We start from the raw sequence: 23691 nt of genomic DNA on the forward strand, positions 1-23691 counted from the left end.
ACCATGATTAAACATAAATAAAAGTGTGTGTTTAACATACCATATATTTGTGTATTATTTAATTTGTATATGTAATAAATATTCTTTCATTCATTCATTTTCCTTCCGCTTAATCTCTTTATTTTATCAGGGGTAGCCACAGCGGAATGAACTGCCAACATTATCCAGTTTATGTTTTTACACAGCCGATCCCCTTCCAGCTGCAACCCAGCACTGGGAAACACCCATACACACTCATTCACACACTCATTCACACACACACACACACACACACACACACACACACACACACAAACACACAAACACACAAACACACAAACACACACTATGGATAAATGAGCTTATTCAATTCACCTAATGCACATGTCATTCGACTGGGGGCACCCGGAGGAAACCCTTACAAACACAGGGAGAACATGCAAACTCCACACAGAAATCCCAACAGGACAAGCCGGGGCTCAAATCAGCAACCTTCTTGCTGTGAGGCGACAGTGCCAACCACTGAACCACCCCGTCGCCCTAGTAATAAACACTCATGCGTAAAAATAAAACTATCCAAAAAAAAAAAAAAATACAGACATTCAAATGTAGAAAGCTGCAACCCATCACTGGAAAAAGTACAAACACATTTTATGTAAATACAAACATTGATTTTGGACGCCATTAATCTTGTTCAGTTTCTGCTCACCAAGGCTATTTATTTCATCAAAAGTACAGTATAAACAAATAAAGTATTAAAATTGTATATAACCATTTTAATTGTAATGAATTTTCAAAAGTAATTTATTGCTAATGGTAAAGCTGAATTTTCAGCATCATTATTCCAGTCAAATGTATCTTGATTTGATGCTCAGGAAAACATTTCTTATGAATTTCCTTATCATTCATTTATTCATTTTCCTTCAGCTTAGTCTCTTTATTAATCAGGGGAATGAACAGCAGAATGAACCGCCAACATAATCCAGCATACTTTTTACACAGCGGATGCCCTTCCAGTTGCAACCCAGTACCGAGAAAACATGCATACACACTCATTCACACACATGCACTACAACCAATCCAGTTTATTCAATTCATCTTTATAGCGCATGTCTTTGAACTGTTATGGCAACTGGAGTGAAACTGAAGGAAACCCATGCCAACATGGGGAGAACATGCAAACTCCACACAGAAATGACAACTGACCCAGTCAGGAACTTGAACCACTGAGCCACCGTGTCGCCCTTTCCTTATCATAAATGATGATATTTCTGTGAATAACCTGATCTGCACATCTTTTTTAACGGTCTCTTTAAAACAGCATTTTTAATAAAAAAAAAATGTGACAATACAAATGTATATACGATCATTATTATCATCCAACACACAGGGATACAATGAAAACAATATTTTAAGTATATTTTAGCAAATGTCCTGATATTTACCAATTGTCTATGAGCACAAATGGTAGTTCATGAAATTCGCCCAGAAAACGCAGGCAATAGCACTATTTTGAAGAATCAGGCTGGATAAAACACGAAAAACGATGTCTATAAATCCCTTCAAAAAGTATATTTGTACTTTCATCATGGAGTTGAAAATCTCTGGACCAGAACTCAGGTTGTCAGAGACTGACAAAGACAGATGAAGGCAATAAACTAGCAGTTGCAACAAGCACAACAGGTATATTTACCTCAGAGAAATAGTCCATGGATTGTTTTTGTTTCACATTTTTATTTATCCTGATTTCCAACAGCTTCTGTACTTTTGGTAGGCGAACTGGCGAGAACCGCTATGCCAATGAACAATAAATTCATGTATTGTTATTTTTAGTAAAATAAAATTCTTCATTAACAAACTCTAACGTTTTAACCCAAATTAGAGTTTGCACATTCAAATTCTCTCAGATATAAGAAATGAATCAAGCATAATATCCAGTCATTAAAGCATATGTCAAGAATTCACACTTAGATATGCTTGGTGTTAATAGCAGATTTGGTATGCTGTCCTAGGAGAGAACCCTGAGCTCCCACCTGGTCAATAAGCGTGCAAGGGGGGTCCGAGATCAGGTAGGTCAATAGTTCCCCCTGTAAAAGGGAGTAAAAGGAGGAGATGGGGTGGAAGGGGGGATTCTTCCAAAACGAAGATAAGGCAGTAGGGTGAAATCTGTCTATTTATTGTAAGCTTGGATCAGTCTGATTGGATTATTACTGATTATGGATGAGAAGCCAGCCATTATCAATCATATCACATGCTCCTCTCGAAAATTAGTTGATTTAGCTCTATTATGAACTGAAAGTAAATGACTAATCAATTAGGCATCTAAAATAATACAAAACAAACAACAACAATAATGTGCTTTACCCTTTTTTTCTCTTTCGTACAGCAAATTTTAACAAAATGTATGTAAAATTTAATTTTTGCAAGCTAATGTGACTTCCCAGTGGTGTGTTGCAGCTGGTAGGGCATCCTCTGCATAAAAACATTTGCTGCATACGTTGGCGGTTCAATCTGCTGTGGCGACCCCAGATTGATAAAGGGACTAAGCTGAGAAGAAAATTATTGAATGAATACTACTGTAAAAAAAAAGCTAACACAAACTGATAGATTAATAATTATAACTGCATAAATCTGGCACAAAATTTACATATTTGGTGGTATTACATATTACAGAATTGCTAACCTGAACAGTTTATCTGAAAACTGTCAGCTACTGATCAGGCAGACAGAAAATCCCACCACAGACTTACATGATTGGTTAAATCAGTTTTGATCAAATAGATCAGAATAAACAAACTTTTTTAATCTATGGACTGTATGTACAGCGGAGAAAATAAGTATTAAACACGTCACCATTTTTCACAGAAAACATATCTCTAAAGGTGCAGTTGACTTGAAATTTTCACTGGATCTGGTAACAACCAAAGAAATACATATATGCACAGAAAAGAAAATCTAATTAGTTTACAAATGAAGTTATGTGTACTAAAATGAAATGACACAGGGAAGAAGTATTAAACACATGAAGAAATTAAGGTGTAGAAAGGCAGTGAAAGCCCAGACAGCAGCTGAAATCTCTTAGTAGTTCTTCAACAAAACTCTGCCCTTCGTCTTTGTAAATGAATATTAGCTGCTTCAGTCCAACATCTACATAAGCAGGATGATGAATATGAAACCAGGGTGGACATTTTAGCAAGGAATTGATCCAAAACACAGCCAAGGAAACTCTTAAATGGTTTTAGATGAAGAAAATCGAGCTGTGGAATGGCCCAGCCAATCACCTGAGCTGAATCCAATATAAACTATTAAAAAAGGCTCATTTCATAGACCTACAGAACCATCGAGATTTTTTCCCCAGAAAAAACAAGACTTTTTCAATACTTGCTTACGATGCATGTGTGTATTTCTGTATGTGCGAGTGCGTGTGTGTCAGTGAAATCAAAACTATGCCTTTTCAACCAGCACTGAGGAAACTATTTACAATAAGCAACTAAAAACAGGAAACAACGATTAACTCATTAGTTATGCCATTAAACTGAATAAGCAAATACACTTTCTCATTCATGCGCTATCACATAAACAGCTCTTTAAATCTTATGAAAGCCTGATGACTGTTTTGACGAAGGTTTTCATGCCTACCCCAGGTATTTAGCAACCAGGGAAGCTGCTAATCCAAGCTAGCACACAGCGCAGTGGGGCGACAGGAACAAACCCAAAACCTCATTACCAGCATTCTAGCAGTAAGCATGTCTGACCTGGAAAAAATTAGCTGCTCTAGCCAGTTCCACACAGCCCGCTTATGAATTCGCTTTTTTAAAAACCTATATTTCATCTGGAGCAGCGAGGAGAGTTGGTGCAAATGCAGGTCAACGCTTTATCAGAATTTGGTGGCTCTCAGAGCTGCGAGTAACGATATCAAGGACCAACAGAACTTTATATTAGATAGCCAAGGAGAAGAAAATTTGTCTCAAGTGAGGCCTAAAGTCAGGATGGCATAATTAAGTCTGAAAGGGCACTTCTAAGCCGTTGCTAAGGTGGTGTAGGTTGCTAGGGCACTTCTTGGTGGATTAAATGAAAGAGCAAGACTCTTCTGATCCCTGAAAATGGCTTTTGTGGAATTTTCCCCATCTTATATATCATAACTTCAATCATCAGTGTTTTCTGATTCGACAGAAATCATTATAGTTTGCTGATTTGTTGTTCTATTATGAAAGATTATTAATACTTAATCATTAATAATTCATCTTAAAATGATCTATGTTTACATTTGGTTTCTGCTTTACGTTTTAGGATTATTTTATGAAAAGAAATTTAAGGTAACAGGATTTATTAAATTTTTTACATTATTAACTTTTTTGCCATCAAACAATTTAATGTGTCCTTAGATGAAAAAAGTATACAATCCTAACAGTGTTAGGGGTAACGAGTTATAGCAATTAGGGTTGGGCCGATAGACGATGCCATCGTCGATGGCAGATAGACAACATAATGCTGAGCCGACACCGCTGATCTTCCGCCCCACCCCCATCGCAAACTCGCTCACGAAAAACACGAAGCCAAATTGGTCGACATAGCCCAACTCTAATAGTATTGCATGATACAAAATAATATTACTTTTCCAAAGTAATAAGTCATATAATGCAATACTTTTCAAAGTAAGTCATGTTATTTGAGTTATGTTTTACCCTCCTTAAATGGCTTTAACAAAATACATTGGAGAATAAAAATGACCTTAGGTTGAATCACACACTCAATGAGAAAGAGCGTGCTGTGAGGGAACAGGCAGTCGGTATGCACTCATCATCATCATCATCAGGGGCCTCATGTATCAACGCTGCGTACGCACAAATACTTTGCGTACGCCGGATTTCCCAGTCACGTTTGGATTTACTAACGATGAAATGAACGTAAGAATGTGCGTTGGTCCATGCCAACTTCACGTTCATTTCTTTTGTGTGTTTGTTTTAATTCCATTGGTGACTCCTTGAGGCAGTTGTGTAAAATTGCACACTACATTTTTGAGCCATGTAATGGCAGCTGTATGGGACAGGTTCATCCGCATGTCTAGCAGGTATATAAGGTTTCCATACCATGCAGTTGACCAGCCAAACATTTAAGTGCAATTTGAAGCGGTCGCCGGTTTTTTCCAATGTAATCGGAGCAACCTACTGCACACACATTGCTATAAAGGAACCATCTGAAGACGAATTTGTATATGTGAATCAGAAACATTTCCATTCAATAAATGTGCAAATAATATATGATGCACAAACTTATTAATGATTTCTACTTACTTGTCTTCCTCGTGATGAAGAGTAGCCAAAATCTGATATGTAGCAGGGGAAAAAAGAAGAGTGATTCAGCGTACGCAGTGTTTCATACATCTGAATTTTTTACTATGATTTACTATTTACTAAAGTTTTAGTATGATTTCAATGCAAGTCTTCGTACATGAGGCCCCAGGTCTCTCTTTTTTTAGAGCAGATAAGTCAGTGTACTGTGCTACTAACTGCATCTTCCAACTGACTAAATGTTCTACTAACTGATATGGGTTTATTTTCAAATCAGAGGGAGTATCCAACACAATCTCACGGCAATTTGTAACTTTTTTGACTTAGTGGCTAATTCGTATGAATTCGACGATCTAATTTGTACAATTTAGTCTGATTTGCTTATCCCCCAATGTGGGTTAGGTTTAGGGTTGGGGTTAGGTGCCACACCTCCTTTTTAAAATTATACAATTTCGTACGACTGAACTCATACGAATTCATACAAATTAGCCACTAAACTGGCAAAACGTAGTATCCGGTATGTTAGCACTGTTTGAAGATGCAAACCATTTCACGACAAGTTCAATTTAAAGCACTGGTTCGACTAGTTCACTTAGAACAGTGGTTTTCAAGCTGTGGTACGTGTACCCCTAGTGGTACACAGGCTTCCTTCTAGTGGTACACAGAGGAATCCAATGTGTCATATGTACATGCAACATATATTTCAAAATTTATCAAAAATGATTCATATATGAACAATAAGGCATATAGCCTATATTTATGGGGTCCAAGCAACATTTCTAGGTTTTGATGAATAGGATACTATAGGTTAACACTTTACATTTAAGGACAGGAGTTTGTTTTTTACTTTTTAGGAACAGTAGCCCACCCCTTTTAATTAACTTTTAAACGCACATTTTAATTGAAACATTGATATTTTATTTAGTTTTTTTTACATATAAGCACAGTACAGTGTTAATGTTCAAACAATTTATAATGTCTAAAGTGGCTGAAAATATTAATTTTCTTAATAATAGTAGTTAATCTGCCAAGTTTTTTTAACTGTGCAGAGTTGTAGCTGCTTTACTGGGCCGACTACGCTACTGTATTTCAATACTGGTCACTATGGTGGTACTTGGAAGGACAATTTTTTTCTGAGGTGGTACTTGATGAAAAACTTTGAGAACCACTGACTTAGAAGATCTGGTTAAAACAAACGATTCATACGGGAATCATCTGTCATCACTACAGTAAGAAACAAATAACGGCAGACCAGAAACTTACATTTTTGCAGAGCATTCTTTGTTATTTTGAACTCATAGAAGAAAAGAAGTGTTGTTAAATGCAAGTTATGTGTAAGCAAATCTCTTAACAACTGCAAGAAACACGACATCGAAAAAACAAAAACAAAACTGGATGCAAGCACTACACACTTACCCCACATTCAGCTATGATTGACATCAGTTCATGTTCTCCAGGTAAAACAATTAATTCGACTAAACACAAAAAAGGTTAATGCATTTATTATTGAGGAGATGCAGCCACAGTCTAACATTACTGTAAAAGTGACTACGTTTTGTAATATAGTAAGATTTTTTTTCTCTGTTAAGGCCACATAAAGCAATTTATTCAACGAATAAAGCTAAAAGATTTAATTTGATTTGCGGATGTTTTTTTCTCGTTTCACTGTTCATTTTGTTATTAAACATTTCAAAGGTTAATTAATTAATTAATTTCTTAATAAATTATTTAATGTTACCTTGCAATATTTATCTCAGTGGACAGTAAATTTACTTAACGAATAGCGCAAAACATTCCAAATTAACAAACACATTACTGTACATGCTGTCATAAATTTGTATATACAGCATCTATAGCTCAGGCCTCAGAAAGTTCTCAAAATATAAATGTATCCTACATTTTTTAAGAGATGATGAAGGTGTAGGTATTATAGGTGGTTGTTAAATGCAGAGCTTTTGTATAAAAAAGTTAAAAAACACCTGGGAGTTCTGAGATAGATCAAACCTTAGCCAGGAAAGGAAAGGTAACGCAAAAGTAACTCAAAAGTAACTCAAAAGTAATATAACGCATTACTTTCCATAAAAAGTAACTAAGTAATGGAATCGGATATTTTTATTTTTTTTTTCTTGGGGGGGGGGGGGGTTAACTCAATATTGTAATGTATTGCTTTCAAAAGTAACTTTATCCAACACTGAATCCTAATAGCTCTGTTTCTACAGCAGTAAATAACTCATCAGAATATTTTCTGAAGGATCAGTCATTTTCAATTGAAAGGACAACAACAACTACACACCAAGCAATTTTTTGTTTGTTTTAAACAAGTCTAATAGAAGTCTAAACATGGACGTTTGGCTAAAGCAAGGCTACATTTGAGATGTCATTGAAAAAAAAATGTACAAAACGTATCAATTAGACAGACCATAGTCTATTTTGAACAATTGTTAGAAGTAGGATTTCCGTGAGCTGCCCAAATTTAGCCTTGCTTTAGCTAATTTGGCTATTATATTTAATTAATATTATATTTATTTCTATAGCACTTTTACAATGTAGATTGTGTCAAAGCAGCTTATCATAGAAGATCTAATAAATTGAAACCGTGTCAGTCTAGTCAAAGTTCAATTTAGTTCAGTTCATTGTGGTTTAATTTTCACTGCTGAAAGTCAAAACACTAAAAGAGCAAATCCTAGTATATCCATTAGACTTGTTTTAAACACATAATTACTTTGTGGGAAGCTCTTGTTGTTTAACCTTTAAGAAAAAAAACTGACACCCTTGTTAACAGGTGCATGTGAGAGAGGTGTAAAATATAGCCATTGCTGTTTTAAATAACTACAAAAGACATGTGTTTCACATGCATACACTCTCACATTCACATACAAATTAATAAACTACGGCCAATTTGGTTTATTCAATTCACTTGTAATGCATGTTTTTGGACTGTGGGGGAAACCGAAGCACCCGGAGGAAACCCATGCGAACATGGGGATAACATGCAAACTCCACACAGAAATGTCAACTGGCCCAGCCGGAAGACCTTCTTTCTGTGAGGCGACAGGGCTAACCATGAAGTCACCGTGCTGCCCATAATGGTTTAATCTCTTAAATTAAGTTTTAAGCCATAATAGTAGATCCTTTAAGTGGGATATTACCAAAAATAATCAATAAACTGCAGATCATCCACAAAGTCAGAATTTAATTTGTGACATTTTTTTTTTTTTTGTATCTTGCTAAGTCCTCCTGTCTAAAGTAAATCCACATGAATGTAAAGCAGCTGTGACAATTTTGCTTTCACATTAACCTAATTTAACAATTTTTAAGCAATAAAAGCTACCTACAGGGTGAAACATTCCCGCTTTATCTGTATAACAGCTTTCATTTCAGACTTGGCGGCAGAGGGAGATTAACGGCAGAGTCGTTCTTAATTAGCCCAGATAAGGCACATTGTCAAGACTCAGTCTTGTAGCACACGATTGAGAACACGGGAGATCTCTCTCTCTCGCATGTTCGCTTCGGCGGAAATGATGGATATTTGTTGTCAATTAGGCCTCTGAAAAGCTTTGTGTGAAATCAGACTGCTGGAATTGGAGGCAGTAACATTAACCTTCAAGCTCATTATTGCTCGTAACGAAGAAAACAAAAAGATGTCTTATTGCTGAAGATCAAAGCTTATTTCGAACAAATAGTTTGCCCCCCAGACCCCCAAAAAGTTAGTTACTCACCCCTGTTTAAAATCTATATGCTTCTATTAAACAGAATTTTAAAAATTATTTTAAAAACTCCGTTTATATTGTTCATGGGCTGATAAAAAACAGGGTCAACACCAATAAAAGTAGATATACAGTGAATATTTTTATCCATTCTCAGTGAATATGTTAAATATATATTGGTGCATTTTAACAAAACAGATTTATTAAACATATATATTTATTAAAATAATACTTTAGTCACAAAAAATATTTAGAAATGGAACGATTATACATTTAAAAGCATGTACAAAATATTACTATTAATTAATATTAAAATATTACAAAACTACATTTCAACAAAATTGTATATATTTTTTGTCCTCTTGATTTTTGCTATTTTTGAAAATGTTATTTAATATTTTCCCCAAACATATATATTTGGTTTACTAATTTCTGAACCATTATTACAAGTTATTTTGTTAGATTAGCTCCAGAATTGACTTCTGAGTAAACCAGGGGTGCCCAAACCTTTTCTTTTGAAGGACCAAAAACCAAACTTGATTGATGGTAGTGGGCTAAATGTAAATATAAAGCCATGGGTAATTTCCTAATTTATTTAATAACATTTAAAAATGACTGGAATGCATTGCTTTACATTAAGTAATACAGTGTGTTTTTTTTACATTTTATAATAAACTTATTACAGTAAAAACAAAACAATCTTATTTATAACAGAGTTAGACTAGCTTTTAGTGTGTTTTTTTCGCCGGTGTCTTCTGTGTAGTCCTTTATCTGTATTTAGATTTTTTTTTAAATTTGGAAGGTTTAGAAACCCCGGACAGATGCATTTTTAAGTCCCAAAAAGGCGCATCTATTTGTGTTTCTGCAGAGCACATGAGATTGTCTGTGGAAGTCTACGGGACTTGTGCACACACAACGAGATGCAGGAAACCTAAATGGGGAGAGGAGATTTTCCACTAGTTAATTGATTGTGGATGTTTGACTATTGGGGAGATACAAAAAAAAGTGTAAAAAGATGATAATAATAAAAAAAAGAAATGTCACCAAATATGCTTGGGCGGCCATTAATATGAGAGGTGTCTGGCTGCAGACTCGGTGCAGTGCAATCTGAGCTGCATCTAATGCTTTTAAATGGGCTCACCTAACCCTACCCGTCACAGTGATGTCACTCACTACATTGAGTGCCTTGAGTATGATATTGCATCGCTGAGTGATGCAGTCTCAGCTTGCATCATAAAGGCTGCATCCAGATACTATTGATTAATATACCTGGGTGGCCCGCCCAACTAAAGTATATACAGTATGTGCAAAGCACTTACCTAAATACATGAACTGTTTTTTGAGTGTAATTTGATTTATTAGTTTGTGTGTTTGATTGTTTTTGGCTCCAAAAACAATCAAACAAACAAACAAACAAACGATTGCTTATGGCTTTGGCCATAGAGGTTTGAACCACTCAAGGTGAATAAACGCTGAGTAAATTTCTATTTTTGGGTGAACTGTCCCCCTGGGGACAATTTGATTGGCCAAAACAAGCTCATTTGGAGATTTTAAGATCTTGTTTTGTGAACGTGTTCTCCAAATAACCTTTCAAGACAAGACCGTTGAACAGCAGGGTATCACCAAGAGTTCAACCATCAAGCAAACATCACTTTTCCACAACAAAACAACAACCTAGAATGAGTAGACAAGTATAAAATGGGGTAAATACATCTGGATGATTCAGCTTGTGCAAAAAAACAAAACAAAAACATCACATCTCTATCTCTTCGCTGATAAAATAGTATACTTTAGTAGCAATGCAAACATTTCTAGGGTATTCCAGGACACACACCTAGAAATAAAGGTACAAATGCTGTCACTTTAGGCTGGTAATTTTTTAAAAGGTAGATTTTTGTACCTAAATTGACCATAAATGTACATATTACAGTAATTCTGATTGGTGCTGTACATTACTGTACTTTTTAGGTACTAAAAGTAGGTTTAAGTTACCACTATATACTCTATAGGTACAAAAATCTACCTTTTTAAAAGAAACCACCCCAGTGACAGTGTTTGTACTTTTATTTCTGAGAATGCAGGAGAGAAATTGACTATAATGCTGAAAATACAAAAAAAACATGCAGGTATATAAAAAAAAAACAGCACGATGAACAAATATAACCCACACATCACAGATATTGAAAACAGCTTCCGTCTCTATGCGGAAAACGAGACCTTCTGGAAGTAGACAATGCTCTGTACACATATTTGTTTTTCTGCTCCATTTATTGTCCGACTCTTTCCCAAGGGATATTTAAAAACACAAACAAACAAAAAAAAACAAAGGTTACACTAACTGGACAATACATTTGTGAAACCAATGTACTGCATCTTTCATTGGCTATTGCTTTTTGCACATTGAAAAGTGCAGTGCCATCTACAGTACATGGATACGCATGATGCTTTCATCAATGCAAACTGAATGAAGAAGGATTTTGTTTTGTGTACATACAACACACAATAAATATGGTGCATACAGCTTTCATTGTACATAGATTGAATGACATGAGGGTAACTAAATGAAACAGATTTTTTCATCTTGTTTGTTTTTGGGATGAATAGGCACTCAGAATACCTGAGCAACATAGTTTTGTTTTTCAAATCACTTTTGTTAAGTGACAATGTGACATAAAGATGAAATAAAAGCAATAAATGTAAGAATAATAAGAATAATAAATGTAAGATTAGGAGTCTAAAAAAAGAAAACTGGAAATGCTCCTGTGCATGTCGGTTAATTATATAAAACCTTACTAAAGTACTAAAATTGCTCTGGAAACGAATATAGAAGCAGTGTAAAAATGCTTGTAAATTTTACACCAAATTACAAAGAAATGGCAATGATCTTTATTTAAAATACTGGCAAAAATATTTACAGTATAAATTAAAGAAAATTATTACATTTAAACAGAAATGTTTTAAAAGAAATTTAAGTGTTACTTAAAGTAATACAATTAAAATATTAAAATGTTTTATAACCCAGAAAAAGTGTCACTGCAGCGCAATTTAAATAGGCATCTCCAACATTTTTACCATTGATTTTGATAACGATTTCATTAAGTATACTCACCGGCCACTTTATTAGGTACACACCTATCCAACTTCTTGTTGACGCAAGTTGAAAATCAGCCAATCACATGGCAGCAACTCAATGCATTTAGGAATGTAGACATGATCAAGACGATATGCTGCAGTTCAAAGAAAGGTGATTTAAGTGACTTTGAACTTTGTTAATAATGCCAGACGGGCTGGTCTGAGTATTTCAGAAACTGCTGATCTACTGGAGTTTTCATGCACAACCATCTCTAGGGTTTACAGAGAATGGTCCGAAAAAGAGAAAATATGCAGTGAGTGAGAGTTCTGTGGGTGCAAATCCCTTGTTGATGCCAGAGGTCAGAGAAGAATGACCAGACTGGTTCTAGCTGTTAGAAAGGCAACAGTAACTCAAATAATCACTCGTTACAACTGAGGTATGCAGAAGAGCATCTCTGAACAGCATTCAATATTCAAATGGTAGGGTCAGAATTTGGTTTCAACAACATGAAATCATGAATCCATCGTGCCATGTATTAATCATTTCAGGCTGGTGGTGGTGGTGTAATGATGTGGAGGGATATTTTCTTGGCACACTTTGGGCCCATTAGTACCAATTGAGCATCGTGTCAACCTGAGAATAGTTGCTGACCATGTCCATCACTTTATAACCACAGTGTACCCATCTTCTGATTGCTACTTCCAGCAGGATAACGCGCTGTCATAAAGTGTGAATCATGTCAGATTGGTTTCTTGAACATGACAATAAGCTCACTGTACTCAAATGGCCTGCACAGTCACCAGATCTCAATCCAATAGAGCACCTTTTGGTTGTGGCGGAACAGGAGGTTTGCATCATGGATGTGCAGCTGACAAATCTGCACAACTGCGTGATGCTATCATGTCAATATGGACCAAAATCTCTGAGGAGTACCTTGTTAAATCTATGCCACGAAGGATAAAGGCAGTTCTGAAGGCAAAAGTGGGTTCAACCCAGTCCTAGTGAGGTGTACCTAAAGTGGCATTTTGGTATACATTTTGTTTTAAATCACTTTGCATGTAAAAAGTAAAATAATGCTAATGCTCTTTTCTCTATGTGGTGTTTTTACTTCAAAATTCAGTGTTCCAACAAGCTACACCTAAAGGAAAAGTGAATGAAACATTTTCTAGATATTTTAGACATTCCTAAAAATGAATAAAATAAATAAACTTATAGTTATTATAAATAATTATAAAGTATTCTATAATTATAAACTACTACAAATTTATAAACTTATTAAAGCTTAACTATTTTATTGAAACTCCCTATTAAAATGTGGAAACCGGCCGGCTTGATTGACACAAATGACACAAAAAGCATTTCTAGATCCAGCTTTGAAAAGTTTCTCTACCACAGGCTTTTGAAATTCTTGTCGGAGATTTTCAATTGTTAATGCTCTCGGTTTCCTATCAGCCACTATTTCACCACCCACAGGTCTGAGTTTTAAAATACCCCAAAGAAACAAAAAGCAACTTCCCTGGATGAGAAGAAAAAGGCTCTGAATGTATCTTAGGTTTAAATTTCACACACGGAGCCAATAGTATCCTTCAGTTAGACCAAATCTGGTTTCTCAGCTCTACCTCTTGTCGCACCTAGTTGAATGATGGCCCTATTTCCTCTTCCTGTTCGATCACATCACCCTGTCCAACAGAAGAAACGCCCGTGACACATAGCACTTCCCAAGTGACACAGCCGCTTTGTCAAAGTCTCTCAGAGAGTCTGGCGCACAAGATTTAAAGTGCCGCAAAACTACAATGTGACAAACAAAGAGTAACTTCCTCTGGATCTGATTTAACAACAGGATAAAGTGGAGTGAGAGCGGTCAAAACAGAGAAAGTAAATCTAGCGGGATCAATTCCATTACACATCTGAGTCACTGCACACTGGAGACTCCAGCGATCAATTCCTAATCGAGATATCAAAGTAAGCCATTCTGCTCACACACTGCACTTCTGACCAGAAAAACACCGCTAACACACTCACAAAATCACTGGAACTATGAATCGTGCAGGATGTTTTGACAAAGGGGTCGTTATATGCATTTTTTACTAATGTACAGTTGAAGTCAAAATGATGAGCCCTCCTGTGATTTTGTTTTTCTTTTTCAAATATTTCCCAAATGATGTTTCAAGAGTTCCCACTTAGATATGCTTGGCACTTATAGCAGGTTTGGCATGCTGTCCCGGGAGAGAACCCTGAGCTCGGAGATATTTGAGCCCAGGGCTCCCGCCCGGTCTAGAAGCATATCAGGAGAACCGAGATCAGGTAGGTCTCGATCGCTCCCCCTTTAGAAGGGGAGAAAAAGGAGGAGATGGGGTGGAAGGGGGGATTCTTCCAAAATGAAGATAGTGCAATGGGGAGAAAGTGATCCATTTATACTAAGCTAGGATCATTCTGATTGGATTATTACTGATTACGGATGAGTGGCCAGCGGTGCACAATCATATCACGTGCTCCTCTCGAAATTAGTTTATGAAACTTCACTTCAAGAGTTCCCACTTAGATATGCTTGGCACTTATAGCAGGTTTGGCATGCTGTCCCGGGAGAGAACCCTGAGCTCGGAGATATTTGAGCCCAGGGCTCCCGCCCGGTCTAGAAGCATATCAGGAGAACCGAGATCAGGTAGGTCTCGATCGCTCCCCAAAAAATGCCTCTAGCTCGGGACAGCAGCCGAGTATTTCAAAGAATTTCCCCCAAAAAGCTAGAAAGTTTTTACTATATCCGGCTGCTGGATATAGTAATTAAGGAATGAAGAAAGAGTAGGGGGCTCCAGTTGGAGCAAAGTTTGAAACTGACTCCTGTGGAAGCCAGAGCGGGGGAGGGGGTTGGGTGGAGACTAGTGAAGGGGGGCCATAAGGGGTGGGCGGGGTTGGCTCATTAAGAGTCAAAAATGCTCGAGGAACACTCCAAACGGAGATAGAGCAGGGAAGTGGCAGCGCTATATATAAATATATATGTATATATGAGAGAGTATATAAATATATATATATATATAATGGGAAAATCTAAGGCCTGGAGGGGGTGATCAGGAGACTTCTGTGAGTCAGAATGGGCGCTGCGGGAGTTGGGTGCAGCAATTTTTTATTTTGCCATCTCTAGCAGAAATCGTGAAGTGTGATTTGGGCGGTGGAGATTTCTGCTAGAGGGTGAGTGGCAAGTTTGGCCAGACTCTTGCTGGAGTCGATGCTCGTGGAACACTCCGACTGGAGATGGAGCGGGGAGTGACAGCGCTCTATATAAATATATATCTATAAACGAAAGTCCATAGATATACATATATAATGAGTTTCAGTGGCCTGGGGGGGGGCAGTGACTGACCCCTGCGGGGGTCGGCGCCCGGGGAACAGGGCAAGCTGGCCTACTCTAGCAGGAGTCTGGGAAAGGGGATTTGGACAGTGAAGACTCCTGTTAGAGGGTGACGGGATAAGTTAGGTGCTCGAGGAACACTCCGTTAGGAGATGGAGCGGGGGAGTGACAGCGCTATTATAAATATATATCTTTGTACAGGTGTATATAGATATATATATATATAAATAAAGATTGCTAAGGCCTGGAAGGGGCGGTAAGACGACCCCTGCGGGGGTCGTAGCTCGGGGTAACACTTCTGCGGAAGTCAGAGCTTTAGGGGGGGGCGGGGTCCGGCAGGAGTCGGGAAATGGGAGGGGGCTGTGAAGACTCCAGCGGAAACGGCCAGGGTGGCGGGGTGACAGGGGGCTTGGATGAAACTCCAATTATCTATGTGGCTGGGGGAGGAAACTGAGTGTTACTCAGGCTAGAAGGAAGAAAAAGAAGAAGGTAAGGTGGCTGGGTCATGCCCTCGCCCTTGAGTGGATGTGGGATTATGGCTGACAAGAGACATCTGGGCTTCTTTGGGGGGCCAGTGGCTAGGACGCATGTCTTGAAGGCATCAGGTGACCACCTTCCTAGGATCTGGATTTGTTGCTGCCCTTTGTACTTCTGTGATGGCTGCTCATATTCTGAAACATAGTATACAGGAATAAGAGAAGTAATTCCACACTTTAATACTTTTCCCACACATTTAAAGACCTTATCACCATTTTCAATCAAAAAAGCTGGCGAGATTTATCTTACGGAATATTTACTAAATATTAAAATGTAACAAATGAATCCAACTAAACATTCGAATACAGACACATGTATATTAAAATCTAGCCGATTCGACAGGTTGTCACCTATAGAGCTGCAGACTGATAGTGTTGCAGTAAACAAGCGGCTAGCTGTCAAACCTTAGTAGAATTTTACTGATTACGTAACTACCTAGTATCCTGATATTCACGGCTTGAACACAGTCATATGATGATACCTTGTACAACAATAAATGTATTACCTTGTAAAGGAATCTAAGACTTTCTAATACTTTAAGCCCTCAAACTCCTCTATATTGACTTATCAGCCCCCAACACCTTCTGATACTCCGGAGACACCCTGTGTAAGAGTGACTGGGAGTTGATCTGGGGAATACCTGTGGAGCAAAGAACTGCTATAAGCATCTCTTAAATCAGAATCGTGTGACAGGGCGGTTGTGTCATCTATAAATGGGAAGAAGAGGGGGGGGGGGTGCAGAAGGAGAATGAGGCTCGGCGGAGCAACTCTGCTATAGCGGAAGTACAAATGATAGTCAGCATTGGAGCGTTATGAGTGCTAAATATTGTCAATAGTGATATGAAGAGTAAATGGGGGGGGGGGGGATATGTGAATATGGTATCAAGGGTGTGGGCTGTATAGGCAGAAAGTATCTTTGCGAAGAGTGTAAATGCATTAGGAATGGATGAAGAGTGTGATGGGTTGAATGAGGGCAGTTTCAGGAGCTGGCAGTCTTGAACTCTGATATTCGTGGGAGGAGTCTTCATAAGTGTATGGATGATTGTGAATGGAAGCGCCTTTGTTAATGCATGTTCCAATACTTAATGTCACAATGTGCCAGGGTTGTAGAAGTGGGCATTTGTCCTCCTGCAGGGTGGTAATTAGAAGGAGAACTGAGTGTGTGGGGCGTTTCTATGCTGGAAGTCCAGGAAACCTCTTGGAGAGCTGGTGAGATGATGATGGAGTGGAGTTTAAACCCCTTACTGATATAAAAGTTTTTTAAAACTCGAATGTATTTAACACAAAGTATAAGTATGAAAGGCTACTCCATGGCCAGAAATGTCCTCCTCTTGTTTGTTGCAGTCGAGCAGGAAATTGTTTTCTTACTGTCATTATAAACTGACTGACGTTCAGGTGCATTGATATGAGAGTCACAATTGGCGTGATACAAAAGGGTTACTGCTTGATGTGTAGGTTGTCTATCACTTGCTGGGTAATACTCATTTCAGAATTTAAATTTTTTTTTTTTTTTTTTTTTTTTTTTAATACATGTATATATAATTATTAATAAAATGTAAATATATCAACTGCCTACATCATACTTAAAAAACGATGTTGCCACTTAATAGGAACTGTGTGAATGTAATGTTTATCATGGCTTTACTCCATCCATGATAAATAACATGTCTGTAATCTCAACATGATTATTTGGCCAGATTCAGTCTCTGCACGCAGTCCATTCATGAATTTGTCGGGAGAGAAGGCGGGACCGTCTCCAGTTTTGGAAGCTCATTGGATGGTGATACTTTCCCTTTAAGCTATTGGCTCCTTGGAGTCACGGTCAAGAGTTCAGAGTGCAAAGGCCGGCGGCCATTTTGTAGATCAGATCGCTACAATGTTTATTCGTGAAAGTATGGCTCCACTCTCACCAGCGGCTGGTTTGGATATCAGTGCACCTTTTCATGGATGTATATCGACGAATGAAGGTGTTGTGGACATATGTTTATGGATTAGATTGCCTTGTCATTTGCCTTCGAACTATTTCAGCTGTCGAAATGTTATGGATCTGCTGACCAGCGAGAGGCTGAGAGGTGAGTTCTTCATTTAAAGCGTTCTATTCACGCTGATCTTCAGACTTCCCTTTAAAGCATGCACGTTACCGAAAGTGGACCGTTAACGTTAGGTGATCTGTGAGTTCGGCTTCTCTCCGGTGGCTTGAAATCGCCGGCGTCATAAGTTTAGACGAAGTTGTGGCTTGTGTAGTGAGGGGCAGATGAAGTAGAAGATGGAAGAGTTGATATGCCGGCTTCTTGCGGGGATTCTGGCTCGATTGCTGGCGAGGCAGCTGCTGGAGTTTTGGGGAGAGCGGGGTTCTGGTTGGAGAAGTTGTTGTTGTTGATTGTTTGTTCTTCCATGCCAAAAGGTTGAATGATGCTGAAGCGTAGTTTAAATGCTGGAGCGTTTGTAGCGGGAAGCATTCTTCCAAAATGAAGATAGTGCAATGGGGACAAAGTGATCCATTTATACTAAGCTAGGATCATTCTGATTGGATTATTACTGATTACGGATGAGTGGCCAGCGGTGCACAATCATATCACGTGCTCCTCTTGAAATTAGTTTATGAAACTTCACTTAACAGAGCGAGGGATTTTTCACATTATTTCCTATAATATTTTTTCTTCTGGAGAAAGTAAGACAATAAACAAAAACAATAGTCCTAACGTATTTTCTGTTTTACATTTTTAATTTCCACAGCTCCTGAGAATCCTAAAAGGTCCACATATTGATAAATAACGTTACGACAGCTGCTTTAACGTTGAGATATGATTGAATTGCCTCTTGTTACAGTTATTAGAATAGTTTGACAACATGCAGGAAATGTTCATGGGCCATTGGCATCACCACATTGAAATGGTCTATAATAAATTACTTGCACCTTAAAAGATGAAATGCAACAAACACATGGTGGACTTTGGAGGCGCGAGATGCTCTTTGGGATCACAGTCGCTCAAGAAAGCTATACAAAACCATTTTGATGAAGGCATTTTAAAATGACCAAAGCAACATTTTAGATGTCTTACAATCTAGTCTGTCTGCTGCTTGACCATTAATGCCTTCTTAGCCACATAATTTGTTAAACCTAAAATCACATGATTTTTTTTTGATGTGCATATTGGAACATTCATTCATTTTCTTGTCGGCTTAGTCCCTTTATTAATCTAGCGTTGCCACAGCGGAATGAACCGCCAACTTATCCAGCAAGTTTTTATGCAGCAGATGCCCTTCCAGTCGCAACCCATCTCTGGGAAACATTCACACACACACTCATAAACTACGGACAATTTAGCCTACCCAATTCACCTGTACCGCATGTCTTTGGACTGTGGGGGAAACCGGAGCACCAGGAGGAAACCCACGCGAAAGCAGGGAGAACATGCAAACTCCACACAGAAACACCAACTGAGCTGAGGCTCGAACCAGCGACCCAGCGACCTTCTTGCTGTGAGGCGACAGCACTACCTACTGCGCCACTGCTTCGCCCATACTGGAACATATTTGGTCAATTTAATTCCATAATGGTTTGTGTGCAATCTTTATCATAAAAAAACTGTATCCTGTGCATCCGTTTTTATACAAATTTCCAAAATATATGTACATCTTGGCATTAGCTTGAAGCACTTATTTATGCAACATCCCAAAATATTTATAAAAATAGGTGGATGGAAACATAGACACAGTGACTGTTTTCTGTAACATCTGAGATCTATTTTACGCACATACATAGCATTATGCATGAAAGGAAGTTAAAAGTGTAAAAAAGCATTATGACAATTTTTAGGACCTAAATCTTTGTCTGCACTTTGACAGTCACATCATGACTTGTGAGTTTGCTTTTCTAGGATCATGAAAGGTGAGATTAGCATCGGTGAGCAGTTTTATCACTCCACGGTGACTCCAGAGACATTTAAGGTCGTATTTAAAGTATCGGAACACTCTTCAAGTCACACAGGATGATGCGTTTGTCGTGACATGTCGAGGACTGCAGCACGTCTGCTGGTCTGATCCCCGTCTGAATGGGTATTTAAATTAATTAATCTCCGGAGCAGGAACAATGAGAATGTGAATATCAATGTTCAGATATGTAGAGGTTAAAGAAGGTTGGCACACTGGAGAACTGGCCTGGATCTCACAGGTGGCGTCTCTGACATGATAAACTAATAAAAAGAAAGGGGTTGAATGAATTGAGTGCTTGAATGAAATGAAACATTTAATCAGGTTCATCATTAAACTATTATACGCCGGTCAGTCATAAGTGTTTTGGTCTCAAATTGACAACACAATTAAAAAGACATTTTTTTTAAAAAGTCTTTCTGTGTACTACAACAGAAGCAATATGTAATGATTCTTTACGTTTGTAATGGGATTTTGTCTAATCTGGTCAGTCATGTTTTATAAAAACTGATGGTTTGTCTTAGCTTAATGAAAACTTCTTGCAAATGCAAACGTCTTCTGTCTTTCAATTTCTGTTAAAAACCTCTGTTAAAAACTTTTAAATTGACCAACACCTGGTTTATATTTAACAAATCTGAGTTAATATCCAATTTAACATGACAAATTATTATTATTAGGGACCGAGCACCGGCGGTGCTTATTGCATTTTTGATGGTCTAAACATGCCTGAAAACTCATAAAACTTTGGACACACATCAAAAGTGTTAAAAATGTACATTTGTTATAGGGTTTGGAAGTGGGTACGGCAAAATGGCTCGACAGCGCCACCTATGCACTTTTGACAAAGTGGCCCCTAAGCTACAGTACGTTTCATCCACACATACGAAAATTGCCACACACATCAAACATGCCAATACACACAAAAAAGTTTTCTGTCATCCCAAGGCCGCCAGGCAGTGATGAGCCCGGGTGAGAAACCCTTTCATCGCTGCTTGCAGCTTTAACTATTATTATATTTGATGTTTGTACTGAGAGATTATAACACAATTCTGACTTTTAATTAGAAGTACAAGCCTAGAGATGGTTGTCTTTCTGTAAGGTTCTATCCTCTCCACAGAGTGACCATCGGGTTACTGATCACCACCCTGACTAAGGCCCTTCTCCCACGATCACTCAGGAACTTTCAGAGCAGCAGAACTTTTTCTGTAACCTTCTCCAGCTTTGTGCCTCGAGACAATCCTGTGTCGGGGGTCTACAGACAATTCCTTTTTCTGATCAACTATAATCCCAACTCAACTTTGCATATCATGCGATGTGTCTATTGCAGACACACACATTGCGATAGCGATGCTGAAACAATATTTTGTGAATAAAAGTATTTGTAAAAATCAAACAGAAAATCTCTCTCTTTCAACAACTGATGACTGAACAGTGTTGTTTCGGTATATGAAAATAGATGTTGTCGATGTGTGAGGACACTTTCACAAATGATGGTTAAAGGAGGGCCAGTAATTACTGGATCCACTGTCAAATCAGAAATGCACCCTGGCGCGCCGTAAACAGCAACACCTGTGAGCTGAAGAACACACCTGTTGTCTAAATGCTGTCAGCATCATCTCCTCCACTCACCGTGAGCTGCTATTGTGGGAGACAGACAACAGTCACTAAACCTGCACCTGATGCTGAGCTCTACTGTCCCGGATGAGCCACACATTCCTCAGGACAACACATCAAACTCTGCAGATCCATCAAGTTTAGTGAAAAGTCACACCAAGGAGGAGAAATGTCTTTATTCGGTTGGTCGGTTGGTTGCTTGATGGCTCATTACTCAGGCTATGACCTCAGAATCACAACAAGTACTAAATGTTTGCAATGCTAGAGTTAACAGATAATTAATGTTTGACCGAACACCCTGGGGTCTAGGGTGTTCGAACACAGTCAGCAAATAGACTATTAACAAAAGACTAAAGTACATTAACTAAACAAGTGTGCCACTTAGGTTTTACACAGCTTTTCAGTGTCCAACATTGCAGGATAATACCACAAAACACACACACACACACACACACACACACTTCATGCATGACGAAATATTTCAGGAAGCTTACACGTTTGACACTAAGTACATAAAATCAATTCCATGATAGCATTTAATAATGAATATATAAAAGAAAAGTATTTGAAGAGAAAGTTCCAAAAAAGGTCATTTTCAGTTACTTTTTCAGGTTTGCATGCTGCTCAAAGCATTTCATAAAGTGAGAAACTCTTGAATCTCTCACACATATATTGTGTACAGATTTACAGATGTTGGAAATGACTTGCCATATTTATTAATATTGTTTATTTATTTTGTTTGCAGAACGTTAAGCTTTATCATTTTGATTAGTCAAACATATCTCAACACCCTGCCTAATTGGTTTATTAATTTGTTTAAATACAATATATTACAATATAATCACAATTATGCAAACAAAAAAAAACATAAGCCATTCAAATGTAAACATTTACTTCCAAATATTGCATTTTAAATATAATCTAGTTTTGAACTCATTGACACAAAGTTCAAAACAAAGTCCCATCCTGAATATGTAGGTGTTTTACTGAATTCTGCAATGTACCATACTACAGGTAGCATGTAAACTATAGTAGACACCTGCTTGGTTTCTGTTAAAAAGCATGACAGACACGTTGCCATATGTCAACGACTCTAATGAGAACATAAGGGCAGAGGCATCATCCTACACTCAGTCTGTGCTACAATATCACACCACCATTCATTCATTGGGGTACAAACAATGTGACCCCCGAAACTCCGTCTCAACAACAAACCAAAGAGTCCAGCAGACCGTTCAAAAACACTATCTAGCAGTTAGCGAGTTCAGCAGGTTTAGAAACACAACCATAGAAGTCTCACTTACCAGATTCAGCACTGTTTCCACTATATCTCTATTGCTGACCTCGCCGACTTGAATGAGACCGATGAGCACTGCGAATTTCGTCTTGATATTCCGAATGGGAACCGAAGGGTTTATCATCCCGGCTGGTAGCACCACCGAGCCGGAGCAAGACATCATCATTATGTCGCTGGTACCGGAGCTTGTAGCGGCGGTGACGGCAGCTCCGTGCTGCCTGTAGCCGGGAGGAGGTGCTCTGTCGCCCGGCGTGGCCACCGGCAGAACGCTCGCCATATCGATCAGCCGCGGTGTTTAAAAACAACGCTGTATCATTAAGAACAGCAGGTGGTTCAGTCAATTTGAGTTCGACGGTATATTTATAGACTCTTTAAGCGAAAAGATCTAAAAAAACAGTGATTAAATATCCACCGGTTGGAGTCCAAACGCATGTGGCAGGTTGACAGTACTCTGATGCTCCGCTCTGTACTTGAGCTCCTGCTCCTCTCCTCTCTCTGATTTGTGTTCAGTGGTGTAGTATGTGGGTTTGCATTACCCAGCTGGGTGTACCGATCAAATGTTTGTCATGCTGGGAAAACGCCCTCTATGTGCAGTAGACTACCGGAGGCTGCAGTGTGCGTCCTGTCTGCACCTACAGTGCACGAGGCGAAGGGAAGATATAATAGATTATAGATGGATCCCTGCCGATCTGACAGGTGAACGTGGGGTGCAAATGCAACCTAGTGTGAATCACTGTAGATTTTTAGATCACGGCGTAGCAAACATGAACCAGTTCTCATTTAGAATAAATATGTTATTTTTAAATATTTCTCTAGATAGATAGATAGATAGATAGATAGATAGATAGATAGATAGATAGATAGATAGATAGATAGATAGATAGATAGATAGATAGATAGATAGATAGATAGAT

At 38.2% G+C, this 23691-nt stretch overlaps 1 protein-coding gene across 12 annotated transcripts in view; it reads right to left on the bottom strand.

Annotated features, from left to right (window-relative positions):
- The window catches only part of nbeab (neurobeachin b), a 770985-nt gene extending 747679 nt beyond the window's left edge, over positions 1-23306 (bottom strand). For all 12 annotated transcript variants that reach the window (XR_012390920.1, XR_012390919.1, XM_073923810.1 and 9 more), the window contains exon 1: positions 22785-23306. Coding sequence is in view for 10 of the 12 variants with exons in the window: in XM_073923810.1 (XP_073779911.1) it covers positions 22785-23054 (270 nt within the window). In the remaining 2 variants the exon portion in view is untranslated. The remainder of the gene's footprint in view (positions 1-22784) is intronic.
- Positions 23307-23691: the final 385 nt, after the last annotated feature.

Source organism: Danio rerio, chromosome 15 (genome assembly GCF_049306965.1).
Source record: "Danio rerio strain Tuebingen ecotype United States chromosome 15, GRCz12tu, whole genome shotgun sequence".
Classification (NCBI taxonomy): Eukaryota; Metazoa; Chordata; class Actinopteri; order Cypriniformes; family Danionidae; genus Danio; species Danio rerio.